Here is a 24,225-nt window from a genome sequence, read left to right as displayed (position 1 = left end):
TAATACAGACTTCAACCAGCCCAACCTGACAGTGTCTCCCCTCAGAATCTTCATTATGTACTATTTCCTACCTTGGGACTTTGCAAAAATCTACAAAAATTCTTGTATTTGCAATGTGGAAGCACAGAGGAATTAACAATTGTGGGGCCACTCTTGACCAATGGAGGTCAGAAGCCAAAAATTTATTCCCCTTGGTTTGTGTTTCTGGGACACATTGCATATTGACTCCCCCGAAGTTTCTGTGGGACAGAGCACCAGTCACCTATAGTGGTGGCCAAATCACTGACATATCTTTGCGTAGCCTTTTCCTTAGTCTCAGTTCCACTCCCCTTGTTCTGCATATGTGCTTTCTGGATCACATTCTTAAATAGGCTGCTGTGTGCATAAACCTTTGATTCAGTTTTTGCTTTTGGAAGGATCTGGCTAAAATAATTAGTTACAAACTACAAGGTAGACTCTCAAGATGGGATTTTGGAACTGAATCACTCTTTAGTTAGATGCCAAAGAAGGGGAGTGGGGATTTTGATAATTCTTCACATATGATAACATCAAATAACTTAAGTCGCCTGTGGTGGATTGGAATGAGGCAGAAGGTGAAGTATAGGGATATATAATAGTTATGACCCTTAAATGATACGGAGGCAATAACAGGGATTGACTGACTTTTGTTAATTGCTTTGGAGGCCTTGAAAAAAATTATAAGATCAGGTCAGCCAACTCTAAACTCAAGGAATGCTATGAAAACCAAAGCGTCTCTAAAGCAATGTTTAAGAATCTTCTCTTCAGGCATGGTGGTGCACAACTATAATACCAGCAACTTGGGAGGCAGGAGGATTGCAAGTTCAAGACCAGTCTCAGTAACTTAGTGAGGTCCTGTCTCAAAAAAAAACAGAAGTGGGGGTCTGGGGATGTGACTAACACACCCCTGAGTTCAATCCCCAATACCAAAAAATAAAGAAGGCTCATTGCAGTAGCAGGACAGATCATGCTGAAAATCACAGATGGGATCTATTTAATAGGTGGCAGACCTACAAAGGAAACTGAATGAACAGTTTCAACAGTTCTCCTATATCAACATCAAGACCTTCAGAAAGAGTAAGAATCAAAGACCTGGAATGGAAAATTTGAGTGCATGAGCCCAATCTTGAAATTTTATCTTCTTCTTAAGACTCCAGGTCAGCAAAAGCAACCCCTTTCCTTGCTAGAGAAAAGCAGCCTCCCCTTACATAGAGGCCCTGCAAAGATCTCACATGAGAAAGATGTCTCAGAAAATATTACTGGGCTGGGGAGATAGCTCAGTTGGTAGAGTGCTTGCCTTGTAATCACTAAGGCCCTGAGTTCAATTCCCAGCACTGCAAAAAATAAAATTAAATTAAAAAAAATATATATATATTACTTGTCTTTATCAAATACCACCCTGCTACCCCTTTTTCTCCAGGGTTAGTCTTCATTAAATTCAAGTAGAGATATGAAGTTCCTAGAGTTCCTGCTCTAGGAAGAAATAGGTATGTATCAAAAGAATTGCATGACCGGGCCAAGGTGAACCAGTTAGGACTGGGAGAACACATGAAGTGAATCTGGAATGGGAGGAAGCTGTAGGAGATAAGGATGGATAGAGGAGACTTTATTGACTGGAATTACTCTATGTTTTGGGGTTCACTGTCCTGGCAAGGACATTTAGAACTAGTACTCATCAAGAAGATGGGTCTTTGAAACCTGAACTCAATAATAGACGAGTGGTGAGGCAGAAATACCCAAACTGTCTTGATGGGGTATTGAAGAGCAAAGCAAAAGAGTTGTGAATTTTAGAATGGATTTATTATGTGAGACCCAGAGGACTCACCACCTGACTATTCTCCTAAGGGCCCAGTGTGCTCTTTGCTAATGCAATAAGAAATGTACTAGTTAAGGGGACATCAGCATTTCTGAGAAATTCAATGACTGCTATTATCCATATGCAGGGGTTGACAGTAGGATATACTTCCATGAAACTGGGATTCTTAGTATCAATAGGGATGATGAAATTGCAGAACATCAGAATCCAGGCAGGGTCCTTAACCATCAGAGGCAAAAGAAACAGAATTATCATAATAGACAACTAAGCCAGAAAAATATAAACAGGGTGCCTTAGTGTACAGGGATCTGTGATGAAGGCTAATATTTAAGAAAGTTTAAAGGGACAAGATCAATAAACAAATGTTACTTGTAGAATTTTTTTTAAAATCACAAACCATAAGCAGAAGTCTATATGATGGAATATTATGGTCCCTCACCTTATCCCTATATCTAAGTCACTTTATAGATCAAGTCCATCAAATGAAAGGGAGACAAAATTCCCTGAGAAAAAAAAACAGCAATACCTTCATAAATATTTCTTTTTTTTTTTTTTAATTTTATTTTTTGTAGCAGGAATTGAACCCAGTGCTTAATCACTGAGCAACATCCCAAGCTCTTTTTTAAAAATATATATTTTATTTGGAGACAGGGTCTCACTAAGTTGCTGAGGCTGGTTTTGAACTCATGATCCTCCTGCCTCAGACTCCTCAGCCACTGGGATTAGGCACCGCCATCCCCAGTCCTTTTTATCATTCATTTAGAGAGAAGGTCTCAATAAGTTGCTGAGGATGGTCTTAAATTTGGCATCTTCTTGCCTCAGCCTCCCAATAGATGATAGGCATGCACCACTGTGCCTGGCTCTCACAAGTATTTCTGACAAATTTTCCTTGATCCTTCCCAAAGGGACATTTATTCATTTACTAGGATAACTGGAAAGGAGGAAATGCCCAAACCTTTTGAGATTTATTACATATGAAGTCTGAGCTAACACTGATACCATAGGATATAAAATATCTTTTTGGTTGTGTGATTCCAATGGTAACATATGGATTCCAATGGTAACATATGGTGATAAGTGAAAGTGAAATTTCAAACCAATTCTGTTTTACAGTGGGCCTGATGGACTCATAGATCCACCCTGTGGTTTTTCACCCATTGCTGAGGGCTTACTTGGGAAAAATATACTTATTAATTACACTAAGAACCATTATGGGGGAAGGGCCAACAAGTCCATCTTTAATATATCAAAAACAGTATCTGTCCTGGTAAAAGTTGCAGAGATTAGCACCACCATTGAATACAGTGATGGTAGTTTTGTTGGTACTCAGTGATGGATATATAATGTTTTGTACACTATTAAATTTACCTGTCTAACTCGAACAGAAGCCAATTGTAATAGACGATAATGGATTATCACAAATTTAACCACACAGTAGTCCCAATAATAAATGTGGAATCTTTTTTTCCATGTTTTTTTATCAGTACATTATAGTTGCACATAATAGTGGGATTCATTGTTATATAGTCATGCATGCACATAATGTGACAATATAATTGGCCTAACTGTGGCATCTTTATTGGCCATCTTCTGGTATTTACTACATGACCCCCAACTTAGTAGTAAGTGAAACCTCCATCATTCCAGGTGTTCTGGTCATCCTTGATTTCTTATTCTCTCATATATTATATCCGGTCATCACCAAATCTTCAGAGCTATACCTTCTAAATATAATTAGACCATATATTTTGTCCTACTCTGAAGCTACCAGATGTTCCAAGCCACCATCATCTTTTGCCTAGATAAATGAAATAGCCACCCCACAGCTAGTGGTGCACACCAGTATCTTGGGAGGCTGAGGCAGGAGGATCACAAGTTTGAGGCCAGTCAGCAGCAGGAACTTAACGAGACTCTGTCTCAAGATGAAAAATAAAAAAGGACTGCGGATACAGCTCAGTGGTGAAGCATCCCTGAGTTCAAGTCCCAGGACCAAAAAAAAAAAAAAGTCACCCCACTAGTTTCCTCCTCCTTCCTTTACCTCTGTGCAATCTATTTGCAGCACAGCAGCTAGAATCATACTAGTAAAAGTCATTTCTGATAACAACACTCTTCCTTATAATCTTCCAACCTTCCAATATCTTCCCATTTCACTCAGTAAAAGCCAAAGCTCTTAAAATATCCTACAGTACCTACACACGATCTGATGTCCCCACCACTTCTCTGATCTTATCTCCTTCTACTCTTTCTCACAGTCACATCCTTGCAAATGTATTGACCTCTTTTTCTTGCAGAATTCCAGGTACTTTTCTACCTTCTGGCTTTTGTACTCACTATTCCTTTGGTTTAGAATGTTCTACACCCAGAAATTTATATGGCCTATTCCTTGTCTTCTTTCAGGTGTCTGCTAAATGTTACCTCAGCAGTAAGACTTTCCTCCTCCCACAATCTCTTCCCTCCTCTCACTATATTACACCAATCTTTCTCAAGGTTTTGGTCTCTTTACAACCTTAAAAATTATTGAAGAACTGGGCACGGTGGTGTGCACCTGTAATCCCAGCAGCTAGGAAGACTGAGGCGGGAGGATCATGAGTTCAAAGCCAGCCTCATCAATTCAGCAAGACCCTAAGCAACTCAGCAAGACCCCATCTCTAAATAAATACAAAATAGGGCTGGGGATGTGGCTCAGTGGTTAAGTGTGCCTGGGTTCAATCCCCATACCAAAAAAAAAATTAAAATTAAAATTAAAAAAATGTATATACACACACATATATAAATGTCTTATATATATACATATATATAAATATATATGTCTTATTAGAAATTGGAACATTAAATGAATTTATATTGAGTATAAGTAATAAATATGTTAATATAAATATATTGAATAATACATAGTATTAATATGCATTATTCTATATTATATATATAATAATTATGCATTATATATCATTTAGTTATATTTTGTTTAATATATTATTTTGATATAGTTATTTAATATATTTCATTATTTCTATTGAACATAAATAATAAATATATTTACATATTAATTTTAAAACAATAATATAAAATTTTTAAATTTTAAAAATAAACCCATGACATGTTAATGCAAAAAGTTTTAATAAAATTAACTATATTATCTAAAACTAAATGCAATTTGTGAGAACACAACTTTACATTTTTAAAAATCTTTTTAATGTCTGGCTTATTAAAAAATACTGGATTTTTGCATCTGCTTCCAATTTCTTGTGATCACATGCCATGCAGTCTCTGGTAACTCTACCATATATTTGTGACACAATGATAATGAAAGCAAAATAATGTCTTAGTATTATAAAAATTGTTTTAATATCATGAATCTTCTAAAAAGATTTTAGGAACATTCAAGAAGCCTTGGCACAATTTTGAGAACTAATGTATGGCACTGCTTTCTAAATAGTTATTTTTTGCTTTTGTTTTTAGATACTGGGGATTGAGCCCAGGTGTGCTCTACCATGGAGCTACATCCTCAGCCCTTCCTATTTTACTTTTTAAAAATTTTGAGACAGGAACTCACTAAATTTCCCAGGCTGGCCTCAAACTTATGCTCTTCCTGCTTCAGCCTTTCAGTGTCTGAGATTATAGACTGTGCCAGGGTGCCTGACTTTAATTGTTCTTACTGCCACCTGCTATACTTATATGTTTACTGATTTCCTTATGGTCAGTTTTCTTGCACTAAAATGAAAACTCCACGCGACAGAGAATTTGTTTTGTCCTCTGCTCCATTGCCAGTTCCAATATCAATGTCTGGCACCTAAGAGGCCCCTAATAAATATAAGTTGAATGAATGAAGAAGAAGGAACAACAAATATTAATTTTAAAGATTAATCATAAAGAATGCACTGATGCTTTAAAAATCTCATTTATATTTTATTTTTTCAATAAATTATTATTGACATAGTAATTGTACATATCTATGGAATACAGTGTGATAATTTGATACATGTATACACTGTGTAACAAGCAAGTCAGGATAGTTAACATTTTCACATTGATCATTTCTTTGTATCAGGAAACTGAATTCCTCTCTTCTAGTTCTTTTTTTTTTTTAAATACCTTTATTTTATTTATCTATTTATATGTGGTGGTGAGGATCGAACCCAGTGCCTCTGAGTCACAACCCCAGCCCTCTTCTAGTTCTTTATAAAATATATAATAAATTGATGGAAATTATAGTCTCCCTACTATGCTATAGAACACTAGGACTTATTCATTCTATGTAACTACTTGGGTAACCATTATCCAAACTTCGTTTCCCCTCCCTCTTTAATTTCTAATGATCACTATTCAACTATTTCTATGAAGTGAACCGTTTTAGCTTCCACATGAGTGAAAATATGTGATATTTGTCTTTCTGTGTCTGGCTTATTTTGCCTAATGTTCTCTGGTTCCGTCCATGTTACTTCAAATGACAGAATTTCATTCTTTCTAATGGTTGAATTATATTTCTTTGTGGCATATGTACCACATTTTCTTTTTCTTTTTCTTTTTACTTTCATAATCTTGAACTTTGCTTAGTTATACATTGTATCCCCTGTTTGAGATCACAGTAACGTTTACAACAAATAACAGTCTTTTGAACAAGACTTTAAATAAGCTGAAGTCTAGCCTATTTTGGAGCCATTTTAACATGGAGTTAAGGTGGGAGGCAAAGCTTTATCTCAGGTAAGATGGAGCTCTTTACAAATAACACCATGCAACATTACATCTGAAACATGAACCAAAGAAAGGCTAAGAGAGCCTTTAACTTTTCTTTTTGTGGAAAAAGTGGCAGAATGTTTCCATGCTTTACAATGTCACCTTTAAACAGATCAGGCTCTCATTATCTTCCAAAAAATGCATTTAAATTCCAATTCTAGTGTGAAGAGTAACACAAAATTGTATATATATATCTTATTGACCATGGGTTACTTACCCAATTATAAAACATGAAATGACATGAATAAATACCAATCAAATTTGTTATTTCTATACAAATCCAAGATTTTTGCTACAGATTATTTTACTTTGGATAACCAACTTGGCAAAGTGCTCTCCTAAGCTCTACATTTAACTAAGTTTAACTTTTAAAGTACAATTTAGAATCCAAGGATATGATAACAAGAACAGGTCTGCATGGGTTAACAAAAATCAAAGGATAGTCTGAAATATTGTACACATTTAGGAAACAGTGTTAATCATCAGATATTGACTTAGTTGTAGCAAACAGGTATAAGACAGGTCTTCAAATAATACTGTGGCCCTTCTATGTCAGATACAATATATAAAAGAGAGCACTTGGGGAGATAGCTCAGTCAGTAGAGTGCTTACCTTGCAAGCACAAGGCCTTGGTTTCAATCCCCAGCACCACAAAAAAAAAAAAAAAAAAAAAAAAAAAAAAAAGAGAGAGAGAGAAAGAGAGCACTTACTGGTTATCTTGCCAGTAAACTTACATGAGCTTTCATTTTATAAACTGTTACATAACACTTAGACAAGACTTAGATAGATATAGTTCTCAGATGCAAACATATACCTAGTCACATTTATTTAAGGTGTTAAAAATACTGTTTTAACCTAAGAGTTGTTTGTTCAACCAGTTACAAAGTAATCATTTAAGACTTTAAAACAGGTATGAACCCTAATGCCTTACTTAGTTTCCCCAAGTAATAAAACGGAACAAATACAAGAAAATTATCAATAGATAAGAGCAGATCAATGTTTCGGGTTTTGCTTCTTATCAGTACATTAAAGTTCAAATAATTTTACTGACTGATAATTACAGCCAATTTAATTGCAAACCCAAACTTTTTGAGGTTTACCTTCCACAAACCTTCTGTGACTTACTTAGATATTCACAACTTTAGGGGTAAGTTTTGTCCTCTTTCATCTTGGACTTTAGCTCAAGAATATTACTTTACCAGACAAAATACTTTCTCATCCAGAAACATTTCTTTTACTTTCTAATTTTTCATACTAAAATATTTCCATACCTGTAACTTTATCTTTTCTAATTTTGAACCCTTTCTTAAATTTATATTCTGAAACAAACCTTATGAATGTTTTCTGTGCATTCAATTTACACAACAAATTTCATCCCAAGAAAGGGTTGGAAAATCTAGCATATAAAAACAAAAACAAAAACTGTGCCTTAATCTTTTTTCTCCTGGGTTGCATTCAAGGGGTTGGAGCACAGGATAATTTTGAGCCTGACCTGTCTCCATTATCATTATCACAATGCCATCAACTTTAAGTGAGTTAACCATTGTCAATTGTACCCAGAGTCTCCTTTTGGACCTTTTTCTTATACTAAGGATATCGATATACAATGGAGGAGAGCTTTTCCATCCTTTTTTTTTGGGGGGGGGTATCAAGGATTGATCTAAGTGGCACTTGGCCTCTGAGCCACATCCCTTGACCTATTTTGTATTTTATTTAGAGACAGAGTCTCACTGAGTTGCTTAGCACTTCTCTCTTGCTGAGGCTGGCTTTGAATTTGCAACCCTCCTATCTCAGCCTCCTGAGCCATGGGATTACAGGCATGCATCACCATGCCTGGCTTCCCTCCTTTTCTTTAAGCTTCCTTGAAGATTCATTTGCAGAAGCTGCCATAGGCATTGCTTCTTGGTACCTTCAGCTTAGTTCCTGATGGAATAACGGGGTTCATGTGTGGCTTTGAAACAGATGTTTTTTTTCTTTTTCCCAAACTTCTTCTCCCTGATCTTCTTTTCCTTGATCTTCTCCTTCCTGATCTCTCTTCCCTAATTTCATTTTCTCTCATTTTCTCTGAATCACCTCTATAAAAGCCCCCTGTTCCTGCTGATGGGCAGAGTCACAGACTTTGGGGCAGGAGACTCCTATGCTTCTTCTTTGCTAGCAAAGCAATAAACCTTCTTTTTCCTTTTTCATGAAACCATGTATTGGATTGGCATCAGGGACAAGGACCAAGCTTTTGGCAACAATGGTTCAGACCCCTTATCATGCAACTGCATAAATGCCTGCACATACAGAATATCTTTCATACACTTTATCCCTGACAGACCAACTTCAATGTCAGAATTGTATAATAATCTAGAAAAAAAAACATTTAAAGGAAAGATTGTGTTACAATAAACCCTCTTTCTCTTAGACAGGCTTATCCCTTATAGGTGGCCTATGCAACGAAGATCTCTCTACTCAAGAGACTATTGGTAAGATCAATGCAGCATGGCCCATGTCTTATAGGACCAGTAACAGACAAAAAAGACAAGAGAAGATCACCAAAACCAGGGCTGATAGACAGGAACCTTTAAAACAAAGCTGCACATACAAATTTCTTCCACTTACATTACCTTTGACAGACCAATTCCAAAGGCAAGATTGTACAATAATCTAGAAAGCTATTTAAAAGCCAGATCATTACAGTAAAACATTATCTTAGACTTACAGGTAGCCCTTTATTCAACTCACTTTACCTCTTACAGACCAACTCCAATTGCAAGATTGTACAAAAAAGAAACACTGAGACAACCAGAGAGGAGCCCCCAAACCATGACTGAGAGATGGGGAACATTTAAATTGACCAGCCAAGATCTTTTTTTTTTTTTTTTTAATATTTTTAGTTGTTGATGGACCTTCATTTTTTATTAATTTCTTTGTATGTGGTGCTGAGAATCAAACCCAGTGCCTCACACATGCAAGACAATTGCTCTACCACTGAGCCACAACCCCAGTCCCCAGCCAAGACCTTTTCCAAGAGACTGCCCATAGAATTAATGCAGTACTGGGCATGTCTTAAAAGGGGCACGAGTAGATACACGCAAGAGACAACCAGAGGGAACTCCTAAGCCTAAGGCCAACAAACTGATGAGAACCTAAAAAAGATCAGATGGGACTACATATCCCTAGGTTCTCAAGTCCCACTTAACTGTGACTCCTACACCAGTGGCACCACAGATGTCTCCAGAAAGAGGGACCAGATGTTCCCACAAAGAGGAATCAGGGGTGTGGAATCAAGGGCCTCAGCGGGGGACTTACCAAATGGCCAAAGCTGTCACGACTTTCCTGAGTTCAGTTTCCTTTTTCTCAGAGTGGACCATGATGGAGCAAGCTGTACTCTCCAGGGAGAGAAAGCGGGAGTTTCCCAAAGCAAAAGGAGCTCCAGCAGCTGCTGGGATGGTCTCACAGAAACAGCTCCTCTGGTTCAACTGAAGGCAAACTCATCCATCTCCTAACTCTCCTGCAGTTGGCTCTTAACAAGTTCACCAGCACCATGAATCCTCAGCATGGAAGTGGGGTTCCTTAGAGAGTCAAGCCTGACCAATAAAGCTGGAGCGGGGCTGCTCTCATTTCCCATCTGGGTCACCAAATTTGTTGCCAAAAACTCAGTCCTTGTCCCTGATGCCAATCCAATAACAAGGACATGGTTTTGAGAAAAAGGAAAAAGAAGGTTTATTGCTTTGCTAGTAGAGGAGAAACACAGGGGAGTCCTGTCCCAAAGGCTGTGATTCTCCCACATTTTCTTTATCCATTCATCTGTTGGTAGACACCTCAGTTGATTCTGTATTTTGGCTATTGGGAATAGTACTGCAATAAGCATGGAGTGCAGGTATCTGTTTGATACAATTATTTCATTTCCTTGGGATATATAACCAGTAGTGAGATAACTGGATGATATGGTAGTTCTATTTTTATTTTTTTGGAGGAAACTTTGTAGTGTTTTCCAAAACAGCTACACTAATGTACATTCCCATCAACAGTGTATAAGAGTTCTCCTTTCTGTGCATCTTTGCCAGCATTTGCTATTTTCTCTTTTTCATAATAGTCATCCTAACTGGGGTGGATGTCTCACCCCAGTAAGAATAGCTATCATTTTTAGAGAAAATATATTGTGGTCTTGATTTGCATTTCCCAGATGATTAGCGATGTTGAGCATGTCTTTATATAGTTTTTGACCATTTGTATGTCTTCCTTTGAGAAATATCCAATCAGATCATTTGCCCAATTTTAATTTATTTGGGGGTTTTTGTTTGTGATTTTTAAAAAATTTTCTGTATGTTCTGGATATTATGTTCAGATGCATATTTTGAGACTATTTTTTTCCTTTTGTGGCTTGTCTTATCACTCCATTTCCTTTGCTGTGGAGAAGCTTCTTGGTTTGAAGTAATCACATTTGTCAGTTTTTCCTTTGTTGCTTATACTTTTGGGGTCGTGTTCAAAATATCATTGTCTACAGTGATGTCTTGAAGTGTTTCCCCTATGTTTTCTTCTAGTAGTTTCATAGTTTCAAGTCTCACAAATTAGACTCTTGACCCATTTTGAGTTTATTTTTGTGTATGGTAAGAGACAGAGATCTGCTTTCATTATTCCATGGATATACAGTTTTACCAACACCACTCACTAAAAAGACTATTCTTTTTCTAAAATCTGATTCAGGGGTCTTTGTCAATGATCACTTGATTGTAGATGCACAAATTTATTTCTAGGTTCTCTATTCTGTTCACTTGGTCTATGTATTGGTTTTTACACCAACACTATGCTGTTTTGGTTACTATAACTTCGTAGGACTTTTTTTTTTAGAATTAGTATTTATTTTTTTTTTATTGGTTCTTCTTACATATGACAGTAGAATCCATTTTGATAAAATTACAAGAATGTGATATATCTTATTCTAATTAGACTCCCATTCTTGTGGGTGGGCATGATAATGGAATTCACTTTATCTAAGTGAATATGTGTACATAGGAAAGTTATGTTCGATTTATTCTACACTCTTTCCTATTCCTATCCCTCTTCCCTTCCTTTCATTCCCCTTTGTCTAATCTACTAAACTCCCCCTCCCCTTATTGTGGTTTAGTTTCCACATATCAGCAAAAACAAAAACCTTTGGGTTTGGGGGATTGGTTTATTTCACTTAGCATGAGAATCTCCAGATCCATCCATTTACTGGCAAATATCATAAAGTCATTCTTCTTTACGGCTTAGTAATATTCCATTGTGTGTATATACACGTTTTTTATTCATTCATCTGTTGACGGGCATCTAGGCTGGTTCCATAGCTTAGCTATTGTGAATTGTGCTGCCTGTAGGACTTTTTGAGATCAGGTGTTGTGATGCCTCTAGCTTGTTTTTAAAATAAACAGTTTCACTGCTGAATTTAGCCTGTAGTCACAAATACCTCTTCTTACAAATCAAGGATATTTATTGCAGTATTAAAAATGTTAGTCTGGGGGGGTGGGAGGAAGGCAAGAATGGAGGAAGGATGGATTGTATAGAGAAAAAAGAGGGGTGGGAGGGGTGGGGGAAGGAAAAATAACAGAATGAGACAAACATCATTACCCTATGTACATGTATGATTACCAAATGGTATGACTCTACTTCATGTACAACCAGAGAAACAAGTTGTACCCATTTGTTTACAATGAGTCAAAATAAAGAAATTATTTTAAAAAGGCGAAAAAAAATAGTCATGGTAAAAAACTGGAAACAATATGTCCATTGATAAGGAACAAGTTAAATAAATTCCATGATGTTGTGCCATGAAATACTCTGCAACAGTATAAAAGAATGTGGTAAATCTACAAGTGTGGATTTTTAATGCTTACCAAGTTATATTAAGTGGTGGGAAAAAGGAAGGTGCAGAATAATGGTTAGAGCACACCACAATTCACAGTAAGGAGAATAATGTTTCCTCCCCACCCACCAAAGATGTTCTACCCAGAACCTGTCAATTAAAAATTACATGGCAAAGGGTAATTAAGGTCAGATAGAATTAAGGCAGCTATTCAACTAATTTAACAAGAGGAAATTATCCTGGATTACCACAGTGTGTCCAGTATAATTACATGGGTCTTTAAAAGTGGAAGAGGAACCAGGCACAATGGCACACCATAATCCCAGACTCAGTAGGTTGAGACAGGAGAATCACAAGTTTGAGGTCAGCCTCAACAACTTAGGGAGACCCTTGACAATTTCATGAGACCCTGTCTCAAAATAAAATTAAGAAGGGCTGGGGATGTGGCTCAGTGGTAAAATGCCCCTAGGTTCAATCCCCAGTACCAAAACAACCACAAAAAGAGTGGAAGAGGGAGGCAGGTGGGCTGGAGACAGATATGACTTTAGGAAAATGGATAGGGGGGAGAAAGAAAATGGACAAAGATGTAATGTTGTTGGCTTTGAAGAGGGAGGAAGGAGGACCCCCAAGAAACTGAAACATACCAGGATAAAAAAGGTTCCCCCCTAGAACATCCAAAAAGGACACCTTGATTTATAGACCAAGATTTTAGACATCTGTTCAGATTTCTGATCCATGATCTATAGAACTATAAGATAAATTTATATTGTGCTACTAGGTTTAAAGTAATTTATTACAGCAGTGATAGGAAACTAATATACTACCATTGTATACATTAGAAAAATAATAAAAATGTATATATATACATATATTCAGTTCAAATCTATTCTATATGCTAAGCTATATAGAATAATATATAATACACAGGAAATGGTAAAAAATGGATTTCTTTGGGGAGAAGTCCTAGGATATTCTGGTTTTTGATAAAGGGCTAGGGATGTGGCTCAGTAGTTAAGCACCCTTGGGTTCAATCCCCAGTACCAAAAAAAAAAAAAAAAAAAAAAAAAAAAGATTAAAAAAATAAAGTACTAAAAAGCTGGCAGACTTTTACAGCTTCTTGTTACCTAATAGGATAAGATATTCTGGGCTTATCTTGCATTTTTTCCTACCTGAAACTTGGAAACAATCATATTTGAGGGGCTGGGGTTGTGGCTCAATGGTAGAGTGCTTGCCTAGCATGTGCGAGGCACTGAATTCGAGCCCCAGCATCACATAAAACAAAATAAATGAATTGTGTCCATCTACAACTAAAAATATTTTTAAAAATCATATTTTTAAGGATCCTAGCTTCCTTTCTTACAACAAAAACACTACCTAAGAGGCTATATTCTGAGTGTTAAAGGTATTTGCTGCTACCAGGTTGATCACTGTTTCAAGACCCTTACATGAGCATGACTTTTTGTGAAAGGTATAAGGTTCATGTCTAGATTTTTTTTTTTTTTTTAATATGTGGTGTCCAGTTGTTACAACACTGATTTGTTGAAAAAATTATTCTCTCCCCATTGGATTGCCTTTGTTCCTTTGTCAGAAATTGGTTGACTATATTTGTATGAGTCTTTTTCCAGCCTATTTTGTTCATTGATCTATCTCTATTCTTTTACTGAGACCATACTGTCTTGATTAATGTACTTTTGTACTAAGTTTGAAGTTGGGTAGTTTCAGTCCTGTGACTTTGTTCTTCTCTGTCAATGTAATGTTGGTTATTCTGGGTCTTTTGCCTTTCCATACAAACTTTAGAATTGGTTTGTTGATATTCACATATAATTTACTGGGGTTTTTTTTGGAATTGTATTGCATCAATAGATCAAGTTGGGAAGAACTAAAATCTTAACAATACTGAGTCTTCCTATCTATGAATACGGAATATCTTCCCATTGAGCATGGTTTTTAAAATTTAAGTGTGAATGGAGAGATCACTGGCCAAGGGAGGAAGGGACCCAGTTAAGATTTTATTTAAAAACTGCATTTTGGCTTGGCATGGAGGCACAACATAACTGTAATCTCAGCGACTCAGGAAGCCAAAAACAGGAGGATCCCAAGTTCAAGGCCAGCCTCAGCAACTTAGATGTCTCAAACAAACAAACAAAAAAAGTTTGGGGCTGTAACTCAGTGGTAAATCACCCCTTGGTTAAATTTCCAGTACCCCACCCCAAACTACATTTTGACAATAATGGGATGGTGGGACTAAAAGAAACTTGTAGACATAATTTGCCCCTTCTCTTTATCCAGAGTTAGGTACATACTTATTCACAATTATAGTTGGGGGGGGGGCTCTTCCATTCTAAAATTATTACTTTTTTCTCTTTCTCCATGGATAATATCCTAAGTGATCAGAATTTCTTCCTCAATGCCAAATTACAATTCCTTGGGTGTCACTGTCAATCCTATTCTTGTATTCTTTTTCTTTCTTTCTTTCTTTTTTTTTTTTTTTAAGGTAGTACTAGATATTGAACCCAGGATCTTAAGCATGATAGGCAAGTACTGTACCACTGAGCTACATCCCCTACCCACTCTGTTCTCATTTTTAATGGTATAGAATAAAGAGATTTCTCTGGAAAATGCTTCAGACTTGAAGGCCAATATGAAGTCCTCTTCTTAATCACTACTTTCTCCCTTCTTCTCATCTGGATCCAAATTTTTCATGTTCTCCACATTCCACAGAAAATATGATCTCTATGAAAAGAGGACCCAGTTTCAAGAGTAACATCAACAAACCTGTAAAGGAAAGTGGTGTCCTAATGTGACTGAAATGATTATGCTCACCTCAGTTGTTTCCTTCTCAAATACTGAAAACTTTTGGCTGGACTTAAAACACTCATTAAAGCTAACCTGGCTCCCTAGCTGAGAAATTTCAGGATGTTGTCTCTTGATGATTTACCCATGTCTCTCTTCACTTCTAAACCCTTTATCCAGACCATGATAGTGTCACAGTAGATTACGAGTACTAGTGTATGCATCTTTCTCAACTTCCATTCTCCCTCCACAACAAAATGCTATGCCCACAGTGTTTCCACTAGCTTATGTGTGCCTCAGCTCTACCTGAAAGCTACTGATGGCTCTCTAGCACTTCTAAGAATGATCAGAATAATCCCAGAGAGCTGTCATAGGGCTGGGGTTGTGGCTCAGTGGTAGCGCCTGCCTGGCATGTGTAAGGCCCTGGGTTTGATCCTTAGCACACATATAAATAAATTAAAAAAAAGATCCATTGACAACTAAAAAATATTTTTTAAAAAAGGAAGAAAGCTGCCATGTCTGTCCTCAGTTCCTCTGCATTCTACTTCACACTCTACATTCATGGGAGAAATAAATTTCTGAGGAGTTGAATAACTACCTACCTCCAGTTTATCCAAGTTTCCCAACTAATAGGAAACGACCTGATTTGGTCTGCCATGCTATTGGATCCCTCCCTCTCTTCAAGCGGCATCTTACTCCAGTAAGAGTCTGAGATTGGTTCAGCTGTATTGAGAAATCCCAATGTTATCTCTTAACCTCCATCTCCCCAACTCAGAGCTCTACTAAGTTTTGTAGTGAATTATCTGTCTTACCTGCCCTGTAAGGCAATACCCCTCCCCTACCAAACTGTCTCTTTTGTAATATGTGTTCCCAAGGGCTTGTACAATGATCTACTCCATGAACACTTATTATGAATTTGTAAACCAATTAACCATATGTAAATATACATGCCTAGGAGCTGTTGGAGGTGGAGCTCAGTGGTAAAGGGTGTTCTTAGTATGCACAAGGCCTTAAGTTCAATCCCTAGCATTAAAAAAAAAAAGAAGAAGAAGGAAGAGGAAGAGGAGGAAGTAGACTATACATGGCTGATTTCTACCTCAGGCTTATTGGGAAAAGAGAGGGGAAAAAACATACACAATAACTTTGTTCTACAATTCATTTACGGAATTGGGGCAGGTGATTTAACAACAGATTACGAGATAAAACTGGGAGAGAAGAGTTCTTGCTTTCCCTCCCAGGAACCAGTTGTGACATCGATGCTTGTAAGTTTTCCAAAATAGCCATCTGTTGCTGGGCAAGCTGGGTCTGAAGTTGGAGGTTGGCGTACATACATTCCAGAAGTCCTAGACATTCCTTGGGCTTGTGATGAACTCCTGAAAGAAGAGCCATGAAGGTGAAAAAAAAAAAAAAGATTTTGTAAGTGTACTAAGGATGGAATGGTGCCAATAAGATGTACGCTCTAATCTTTCCAGGCACAACCCTTTGCTCAACTATCACTTTCTCAGTGCAACTTTCCTGGTTATATTCTATTTTAATTTCGTCTCAAATTAAATTTGAAATTCAAAACCAAACTAAAATAGAATATAACTTGAACTCATCCTCCCTCCCTTATTTTATTTTTCCCAAAATATTTATGGACACATGGTATGTTTTGTAATTATTTATTTAACTTTTGTCTAAGTCCCCCTTCTAGAATGTAAACTTTGGGAGGCAACAATTTTTGGCTGATTTATTCACTGGTGTATCCCTAGCACCTATAAGAGTGTCTGCACAGAAGTGTTCAATAAATATGAGCTCGGGAATATCTCAGCCTCCCCTTAGTGGGATGGCACCATTAGTAGTGACCTGAGGTTCTTCCTGTTGTCTAACTTCAACTACTCTTGGTACATTAATTTATTTTTCAAATGTATAGGCAGCTCTTAGTTAAGCCGGTAATTATATTATTGTGGTTTGTGTGTTTATTGTTTTTGACTTCTTTGTTAGACTCTGAGGTTCTCAAAAATAGGGGTTATGATTGTTTAGTATTGGGTTCCCTATAGGTATTTCAAATATCCCAAGGAAAGATAAATAATGGAAATTCAGTGAAACACAGGTTGAGATAATAGTTAATATTTCTCTCCATGGCCACCTTTTAATTAAAATGAATAGCAAGCGGTAAGATTTTCATTTCATTCCTGCCTAGTGTAGCAAAGGTGGTAAGCAAGGAAACAATACAACTTGGTAGAACCTGGAAGAAAATGAAATCAATATAACTGAAAAATCAGTAAATTACAGTGAAGGTAAAAACAATTAATGATGAAAAATGTATAGGTGCTTTGACACAAAGTTGGCATTAGATCAACAGCAGAAAGCTCAAGCCACCTCCTCATGCAACGCTTCCCCATGCTGAGTCTACTAGGGAAACCTCCCCTACATTCTTACCTGAGGGCAGCTTTGTCGTCTGGATGTTCAAGAAAGTGGCTGGTGGGGAACTTGCTTGAAGATTAATATAACTGGGGGACGGTTTTGCTCGACAAAGAGGCATAGCATTACCTTCCTCTTTTGCTGGAACAAAATTGGAGGTAAATAAATCAAAGCTCCTTCTAATAGGAGATAGGCTTTTTATTAAATCCCTACACCTGGTCTATGAAGGCAGGTACCAGGCCCTGCCCTGACTACCTTACATACTAGAAAAAGATATTTAGAGAGACAATAAAGAAATAGTGGGATCAAGGAAAACCAAGCAGGGATGGGATAAGCCAAAATCTAATTTGCTTCCATTGTGAAGTTCTTATTGATAGGCATCACAAGTTTACCACTGCACTATATGCTAGGGCATGCACATGAGGAGTTAAGATATGGTTTCTTACGTGTTTATTATCTATTTTGGAAGACAAATCAGAAGCAGGTGAAACAGTGATATAACAACACAAGAACATAAAGAATGAGCCTGGGGGCTGGGGTTGTGTCTTAGTGGTAGAGTGCTTGCCTAGCATGTGTGAGGCACTGGGTTCGAATCTCAGCATCACATAAAAATAAATAAAGGTCCATTGACAACTTAAAAAATATTAAAAGAATGAGCCTGATGCTAGGGTGCAGTGGTGCATGCCTATAATTCCAGAGGTTCAGGAGGCTGAGACAGGAGGATCTCGAGTTCAAAGTCAGCCTCAGCAACTTATCGAGGGCCTAAGCAACTCAGCAAGACTCTATCTCTAAATAAAATACAAAAAGGGCTGGAGATATGGTTCAGTGGTTAAGCACCCCTTAGATCAATCTCTGGTACAAAAGGAAAAAAAAATAATAAGCCTTATAATCTGAGATGAACAGAAGACTTTTTATCCATTACACTAAGTACATGATTAAATGTAAAAACAAGTCCTTTCAAAAAGGAAAAAAAGATTAAGATGAGTACAATAGTCAGAGACACCTCCATACAGGTAGAGGTCATTTATTGGACCTTGAACACTTGGGAAACTTCATGAACAGAAAAGATATTTCAAGTGGGAGATGAAAAGAATAGCATGACAAAGGCAAGGAAGGAATATTTTCACTGGAAGTGTGAGAAGCCCTGGGAAACAAGCCAGAATTAGGAGTGAGAAGACAGGATGGGCCATGGAGGCCTCTTTACATAAGCAAATCTGAGATGTCTAGGCTTTCTCCTGAGAATAATGGAAAGCCACTTAGCCTTTTAGGATTAGAAAATAGGATTAAAATATTTTTATTAATCTATATTAAACACAATGAGCTGGACATGGAAAAGATTCTTAAATAGGTAAATAAATTATATTTGGGAAAAACAGTTCAATTAGAAAGAAAAACCAATTTGTAGGACATGAGGAACCCTACCAAAGACATCTGTTATTTTTGTCTACTAAGCAGCCTGTCCTCTGGGAAATTATTCTTTCCCCAGTTTCCAGTCCATATTGATGAGACTGCAATCAAGCCCCTCTTCTCATCAAGGATGGGCATGTGACCCGATACCAGTCAATCATGGTATCCCGTTCCCTTTGGTAAATGTCATTGATCCAAGATGGTAAACATATGAGGAAGGCTGGGCCAGAGTCATTTTCCGAGATCAACATATGGATTCTGTGTCAAAGAAACTTTCCTCTGATTTGCTATTCTGAGAAGACATAAAGTTCGGCCCATGGAAGCTGTTGAATTGGCCAGCATCTCGAGAAGTGGATACAAGCAAGATCAGAGACAAAAAAGGAAAGGGTGCAGCAAGATGAAATTTAACTTCTATCTCTCACCTGCACAAAATTCAACTCAAAATGGATCAAGGACCTAGGAATTAGACCAGAGACCCTGCACCACGTAGAAGAAAAAGTAGGCCCAAATCTTCATGTTGGCTTAGAACCAGACTTCCTTAACAAGACTCCCAAAGAGCAAGAAATAAAAGAAGAATCAATAAATGTGATGGATTTAAACTAAAATGTTTTTTCTCAGCAAAGGAAATGATCAGTGTGAATAAAAACCTACAGAGTTGGAGAAAATCTTTAACACGTGTACTTCAGATAGAGCACTAATCTCCAGAATTTGTAAAGAACTCAAAAGTCTTAACACCAAAAATACAAATAACCCAATCAATAAATGGGCTAAGGAACTGAGCAGACACTCAGATATACAATTGATCAAAAAATGTTCAACATATCTAGTAATTCGAAAAATGCAAATCAAAACTATCCTAAGATTTAATCTCATTCCAATTACAAGGGCAATTATCAAGAATAAAAGCAACAATAAAACGTTGGCGAGGATGTGGGGGAAAAGGAGCACTCATACGTTGCTGGTGGAGTTGCAAATTGGTGCAACTACTCTGGAAAGCAGTATGGAGATTCCTTAGAAAACTTGGAATGGACCCACCATTTGACCCAGCTATCCCACTCCTTGGCCTATACCCAAAGGACTTAAAATCAGCATACTACAGAGATACAGCCACATCAATGTCATATAGAAGCTTAATTCACAATAGTTAAATTGTGGAACCAACCTAGATGCCCTTCAATAGATAAATGAATAAAGCAAATGTGGTATATATATACACAATGGAATGTTAGTCATAAAGAAGAATAAAATTGTGGCATGTGCAGATAAATGGATGGAATTGGAGAATATCACGCTAAGCGAGATAAGCAAATCCCAAAAAAATCAAAGGTCAAATGTTTTCTGATAAGTGGATGCTAGGCTGGTGATGTAGCTCAGCTGGTAGAATGCTTGCCTCACAAGCACAGGGACCTGGCTTCAATACCCAGCACCAAAAAAAAAAAAAAAAAAAAAAAAGTGGATGCTGGGGTGGAGGGGGTAAGGGAAGAATGGAGGAATTGTGCATAGGGAAATGGGGGGGAAGATGGTGGAATGACATAGACATCATTACCCTATGTACATGTATGATTACACGAATGGTGTGACTACATCATGTACAACATGAAAAGCTGTACTCCATTTGTGTACAATGAATCAAAATGCATTCTATCATGCATAACTAAATAGAACAATAAAAAAGAATAAATTATTGATGTTTCCACAAAAAAAAAAAAAAAAGGCAGAGCCAGATAGACAGATACCAGTGGACACTGAATTCTCAATTCCAGTCCTTGACACCCTTGTTTTACATCTCTCCTTCATCTTCTGTGAGCTACCCAGTGTTCTTCTCAACTGTATTACTCAAGGCAGTTTGAGTTGGGGTTCTGTCATATTAATATAATCACATTTGGGATAGACTGAATTCTAGAACTGTCTAGAAAAGCGAGAAATGTCACTGAGTTTGTGTGAAGGGTCAATCTGCCAGGTCAGCCACAAAATTGGGGATGAAGAAGCTACAAAAATAAACTAGCTCTCCATGGCAAAAGAATAACTACACAAAACAGAAAATTGGACCTCTAAATAACTCCTCTCAGGAGTGTGGAAGATGAAAAGAAGGTGGCAAAGGAGACAGGAGAACAATAAATGGAAAAGCAGAACAGCTGGGATCAGGAAAGAATGAAAGTGCCTGGAACAGAGAGGAGTCAATAAATCACTGTCATCAAGAAAGATCAACTGACATCAAGAAAGAAAGGGTTGGGGTGTGGTTCAGTGGTAGAGCACTTGCCTAGCATGCTCAAGGCCCTGGGTTCAATCTCCAGCACCCGAAAAAAAAATCAAATTCATTCATTCATACATACATATAAGAGATAACAGTGCTTCCTAAAGACACCACAGTATAATGAACAGATGTGGTCACTACTCTCCTGGAGCTGACAGTCTGGCAGTACAGATGTTGGTAAGAGATGAAGCACACATTATTCCATCCCAGTAAGTGCTATGAGAATATTTGACAACCTTTGGAGCTGGGAATTATGTCCTGAGGAAGTGATAGCTCAGCTGGGATCTGAAGGATAAAGGGGGGGGAGGGTTTCATGAAAACTAAGCCTGGGGGCAGAGTGTGACAAGTAGATTGTATGAAGGAAGTTGTCGTCTTCTTTTCCCTCACTCAGAGCACCACAGAAGTAATGGCCTCTTCACATAAGCAGTGCCACACTGAGGTGCTTTCTGTCTAGACCGTCACTGAACCTATGAAAATGGAAATCTGCTACATTCCCTGTCAGTTATTCTTGGTGAGGGAAATCTGTTGTTTTGGGTTTTTTCCCCAATGGGTTTTCCAAGCTCTACTGTAGTTCCTCCATCTTCCCTTCCCTCCTGCTAGAGTCATGTCATTTATGGCTCATACAGTGGTTAGAAGACAGACACTCAAACTCGGATTGTAAGATTCTTCTCACCATTTGAAAATGTGTTAATTTCCATGCAAACGCACTTCTCGATCATATAAATCCTTCATGGGCATACAAAGATGTGTTTCCTACAAGATTATAAGACTTGAAGAATATATTTTACCCACAATCTACACTGAATGAACCATATTTCTTTTTTGCGGGGGGGAGGGGGTAACCTGGGATTGAACTCAGGGACACTTAACCACTGAGTCACATCCCCAGTGTTCTTTTTTTTTTTTTTTTTTGTATTTTACTTAGAGACAGGATCTCACTGAGTTGCTTAGGATGTCACTAAGTTGCTGGGGCTGGCTTTAAACCTGCAATCCTCCCGCCTCAGTCTCTGGAGTTGCTGGGATTACAGGCATTCGCCACTGTGCCTGGCTGAAAGAATATTTCTGACTAGAGAATACATAATATAAAGGGGAGCAACAAAAGGAGGTACATTAGAAAAAAACAGTAAAAGGTACTTTACATACAGTGCATTCTCTTACATAGTTTGTACAATGATCCTCTGAAGTAGGCAGCATTGTCAACGTTTTATTTGATAAAACTTAAGTTAGGTAAGTTTTTCGGGATTCCACAATTAGCATGCAGCAGTGGTTGAATTAAATCTGGGCTTGCAGACTCAAAAAATCATGTTCTTTATCACTGCTCTTTACGTTCTGTGAAAAGAGCTAGTTAATTTACGTCCAAGCTATGGCACAGTAGGTTACTACTCCACCTGAAATAAAGTGGAAAGGCTCTGGACTCAGACAGCCCCAACCACCTCCCTGCCCACCAGCCAGTGGGACTGTCCCACTCACACAGAGTTTCCATTCACTCTAGTTAGCATCAAGTCTTCTGAGATGCCTGTACATAGTCTAGTTCTAAATATTAAGAGATACATGAGTATAAATGCATTAAATTGAGCATCTACTATTTAACAGATCCAGTTCTAGGCACCATGACCAGCAATGTTCCCTTTAGTAGGAAACACAAATATGTTCCAACTAACCAAGTAACAAAACAACAACAACAGCTAGAACCATTTCCCCAAATGCTGAGCAATTAGTGAGGTCTGACTTTAGCAGGGCCTCTATATACAACTTTTTTGTTAGTGTGACTAGTGTGCTGCTCCATCTGAACACCAATAGGGTAAGGATAATGGCACCACATGATCAGACAACCCTTGCTATTGTTTTTACCACTGACAGTTTCATAAGTTTTCTCAAGCAGATCCCAAGTTGTTTCAATTTGCAGAGAAAGAAATGTGTGTATTCTGTTTCATGGCTAATTCTAAGCGACTATTCTTGAACTGTTCATTCTCTTCATGTTCCCTTCATCCGTTTGGAAAAGTTATTTCTATTATTTTTAAACATATTTAGTTTAGATGGACACAATATCTTTCTTTATTTTATGTGGTGCTGAGACTCCAACCCAGGGCTTGGTGAGCACTCCACCACTGAGCCACAACCCCAGCCCAGTTTCTATTATTATTACCTCCTTCCCCGCCCCCCGACGAAATATGACCAATCCCAAGCCTTAAGAGCCTTCTTCTAACGGGCATTTATTCTTTTTCTACATGTTTAATTTCTGCAGTCTTTTTCTTATCAGATAGTGAGGTAATTTAAAAACTCTGGCTCCCGATCATCTCTAACGGACTTGGGGTTGAGTGAGGAAGGTGGGAAAGGGATGGATGTGAGTAAAGAAAATATCGAAGCACTACAGGGAATACTTGGGAAGATATTTAGAAAGGACAACTCGGGGGAAACGTAAACCATCACCCTACAAAACCGCTCTCACCCTCGGTAGAAAGCGTTTGCCTAAGAAGGGAAAGATTCACACTCGGCGAGTTCAGAAGTTATAAACCACAACTCCCAGCGTGCCCGAAAAAAGAAAAAAAAAAAAAAAAAAAAAAAAATCGTTGTCTCAGAGCCCTGCCCCATAGAACTACAACTCCCACTTCACCCTTCATCGGACCGGCCGCTAAAGTCCCGCCCTTCTACTCCCCCCAGTTACTAAGGCTGGGATAAAAGAATGAAAACTGTCACAGATCTCTTGACCTTCACAGTCCGAGAGATGCGGAGCTACAACACACTGTTTCGTGACCTCACCTGCGGTATTAATCGAAAGCCTCACACCCAGCACCCGCCCCTGTAGTTGATACGCATGCGCACTAGCGTACGGCCAACTGCCCGAGCCTTGGCGCTTGCGCTGATGATCGCGCCGCACGCGGCCGGGAGCGGCCACCCTATTGCGCAAGCGCTTGTGCTCTCCGGTTTCCACCATCGCGCTCTCTCTATCTACCTTGCCCTGCCGTTTTT

General features: G+C 38.0%; 1 protein-coding gene across 1 annotated transcript; it reads right to left on the bottom strand.

The window, feature by feature from the left end:
• Positions 1-15,971: 15,971 nt before the first annotated feature.
• On the bottom strand, positions 15,972-24,190 carry TSACC (TSSK6 activating cochaperone; the record flags this gene model as incomplete). Its single annotated transcript, XM_079104993.1, has 3 exons — positions 15,972-16,564; positions 17,613-17,735; positions 24,016-24,190. 3 exons carry the CDS (start codon positions 24,188-24,190, stop codon positions 16,347-16,349), a joined length of 516 nt encoding a protein of 171 aa, XP_078961119.1. The 3' UTR covers positions 15,972-16,346.
• Between the last annotated feature and the right edge of the window lie 35 nt (positions 24,191-24,225).

The sequence above is a fragment of the Sciurus vulgaris genome (genome assembly GCF_902686455.1).
Source record: "Sciurus vulgaris genome assembly, chromosome: 1".
In the NCBI taxonomy this organism is placed as follows: domain Eukaryota; kingdom Metazoa; phylum Chordata; class Mammalia; order Rodentia; family Sciuridae; genus Sciurus; species Sciurus vulgaris.
Note: the sequence above shows the minus strand (reverse complement) of the source record. Positions and strands in the feature narration are given on the sequence as shown.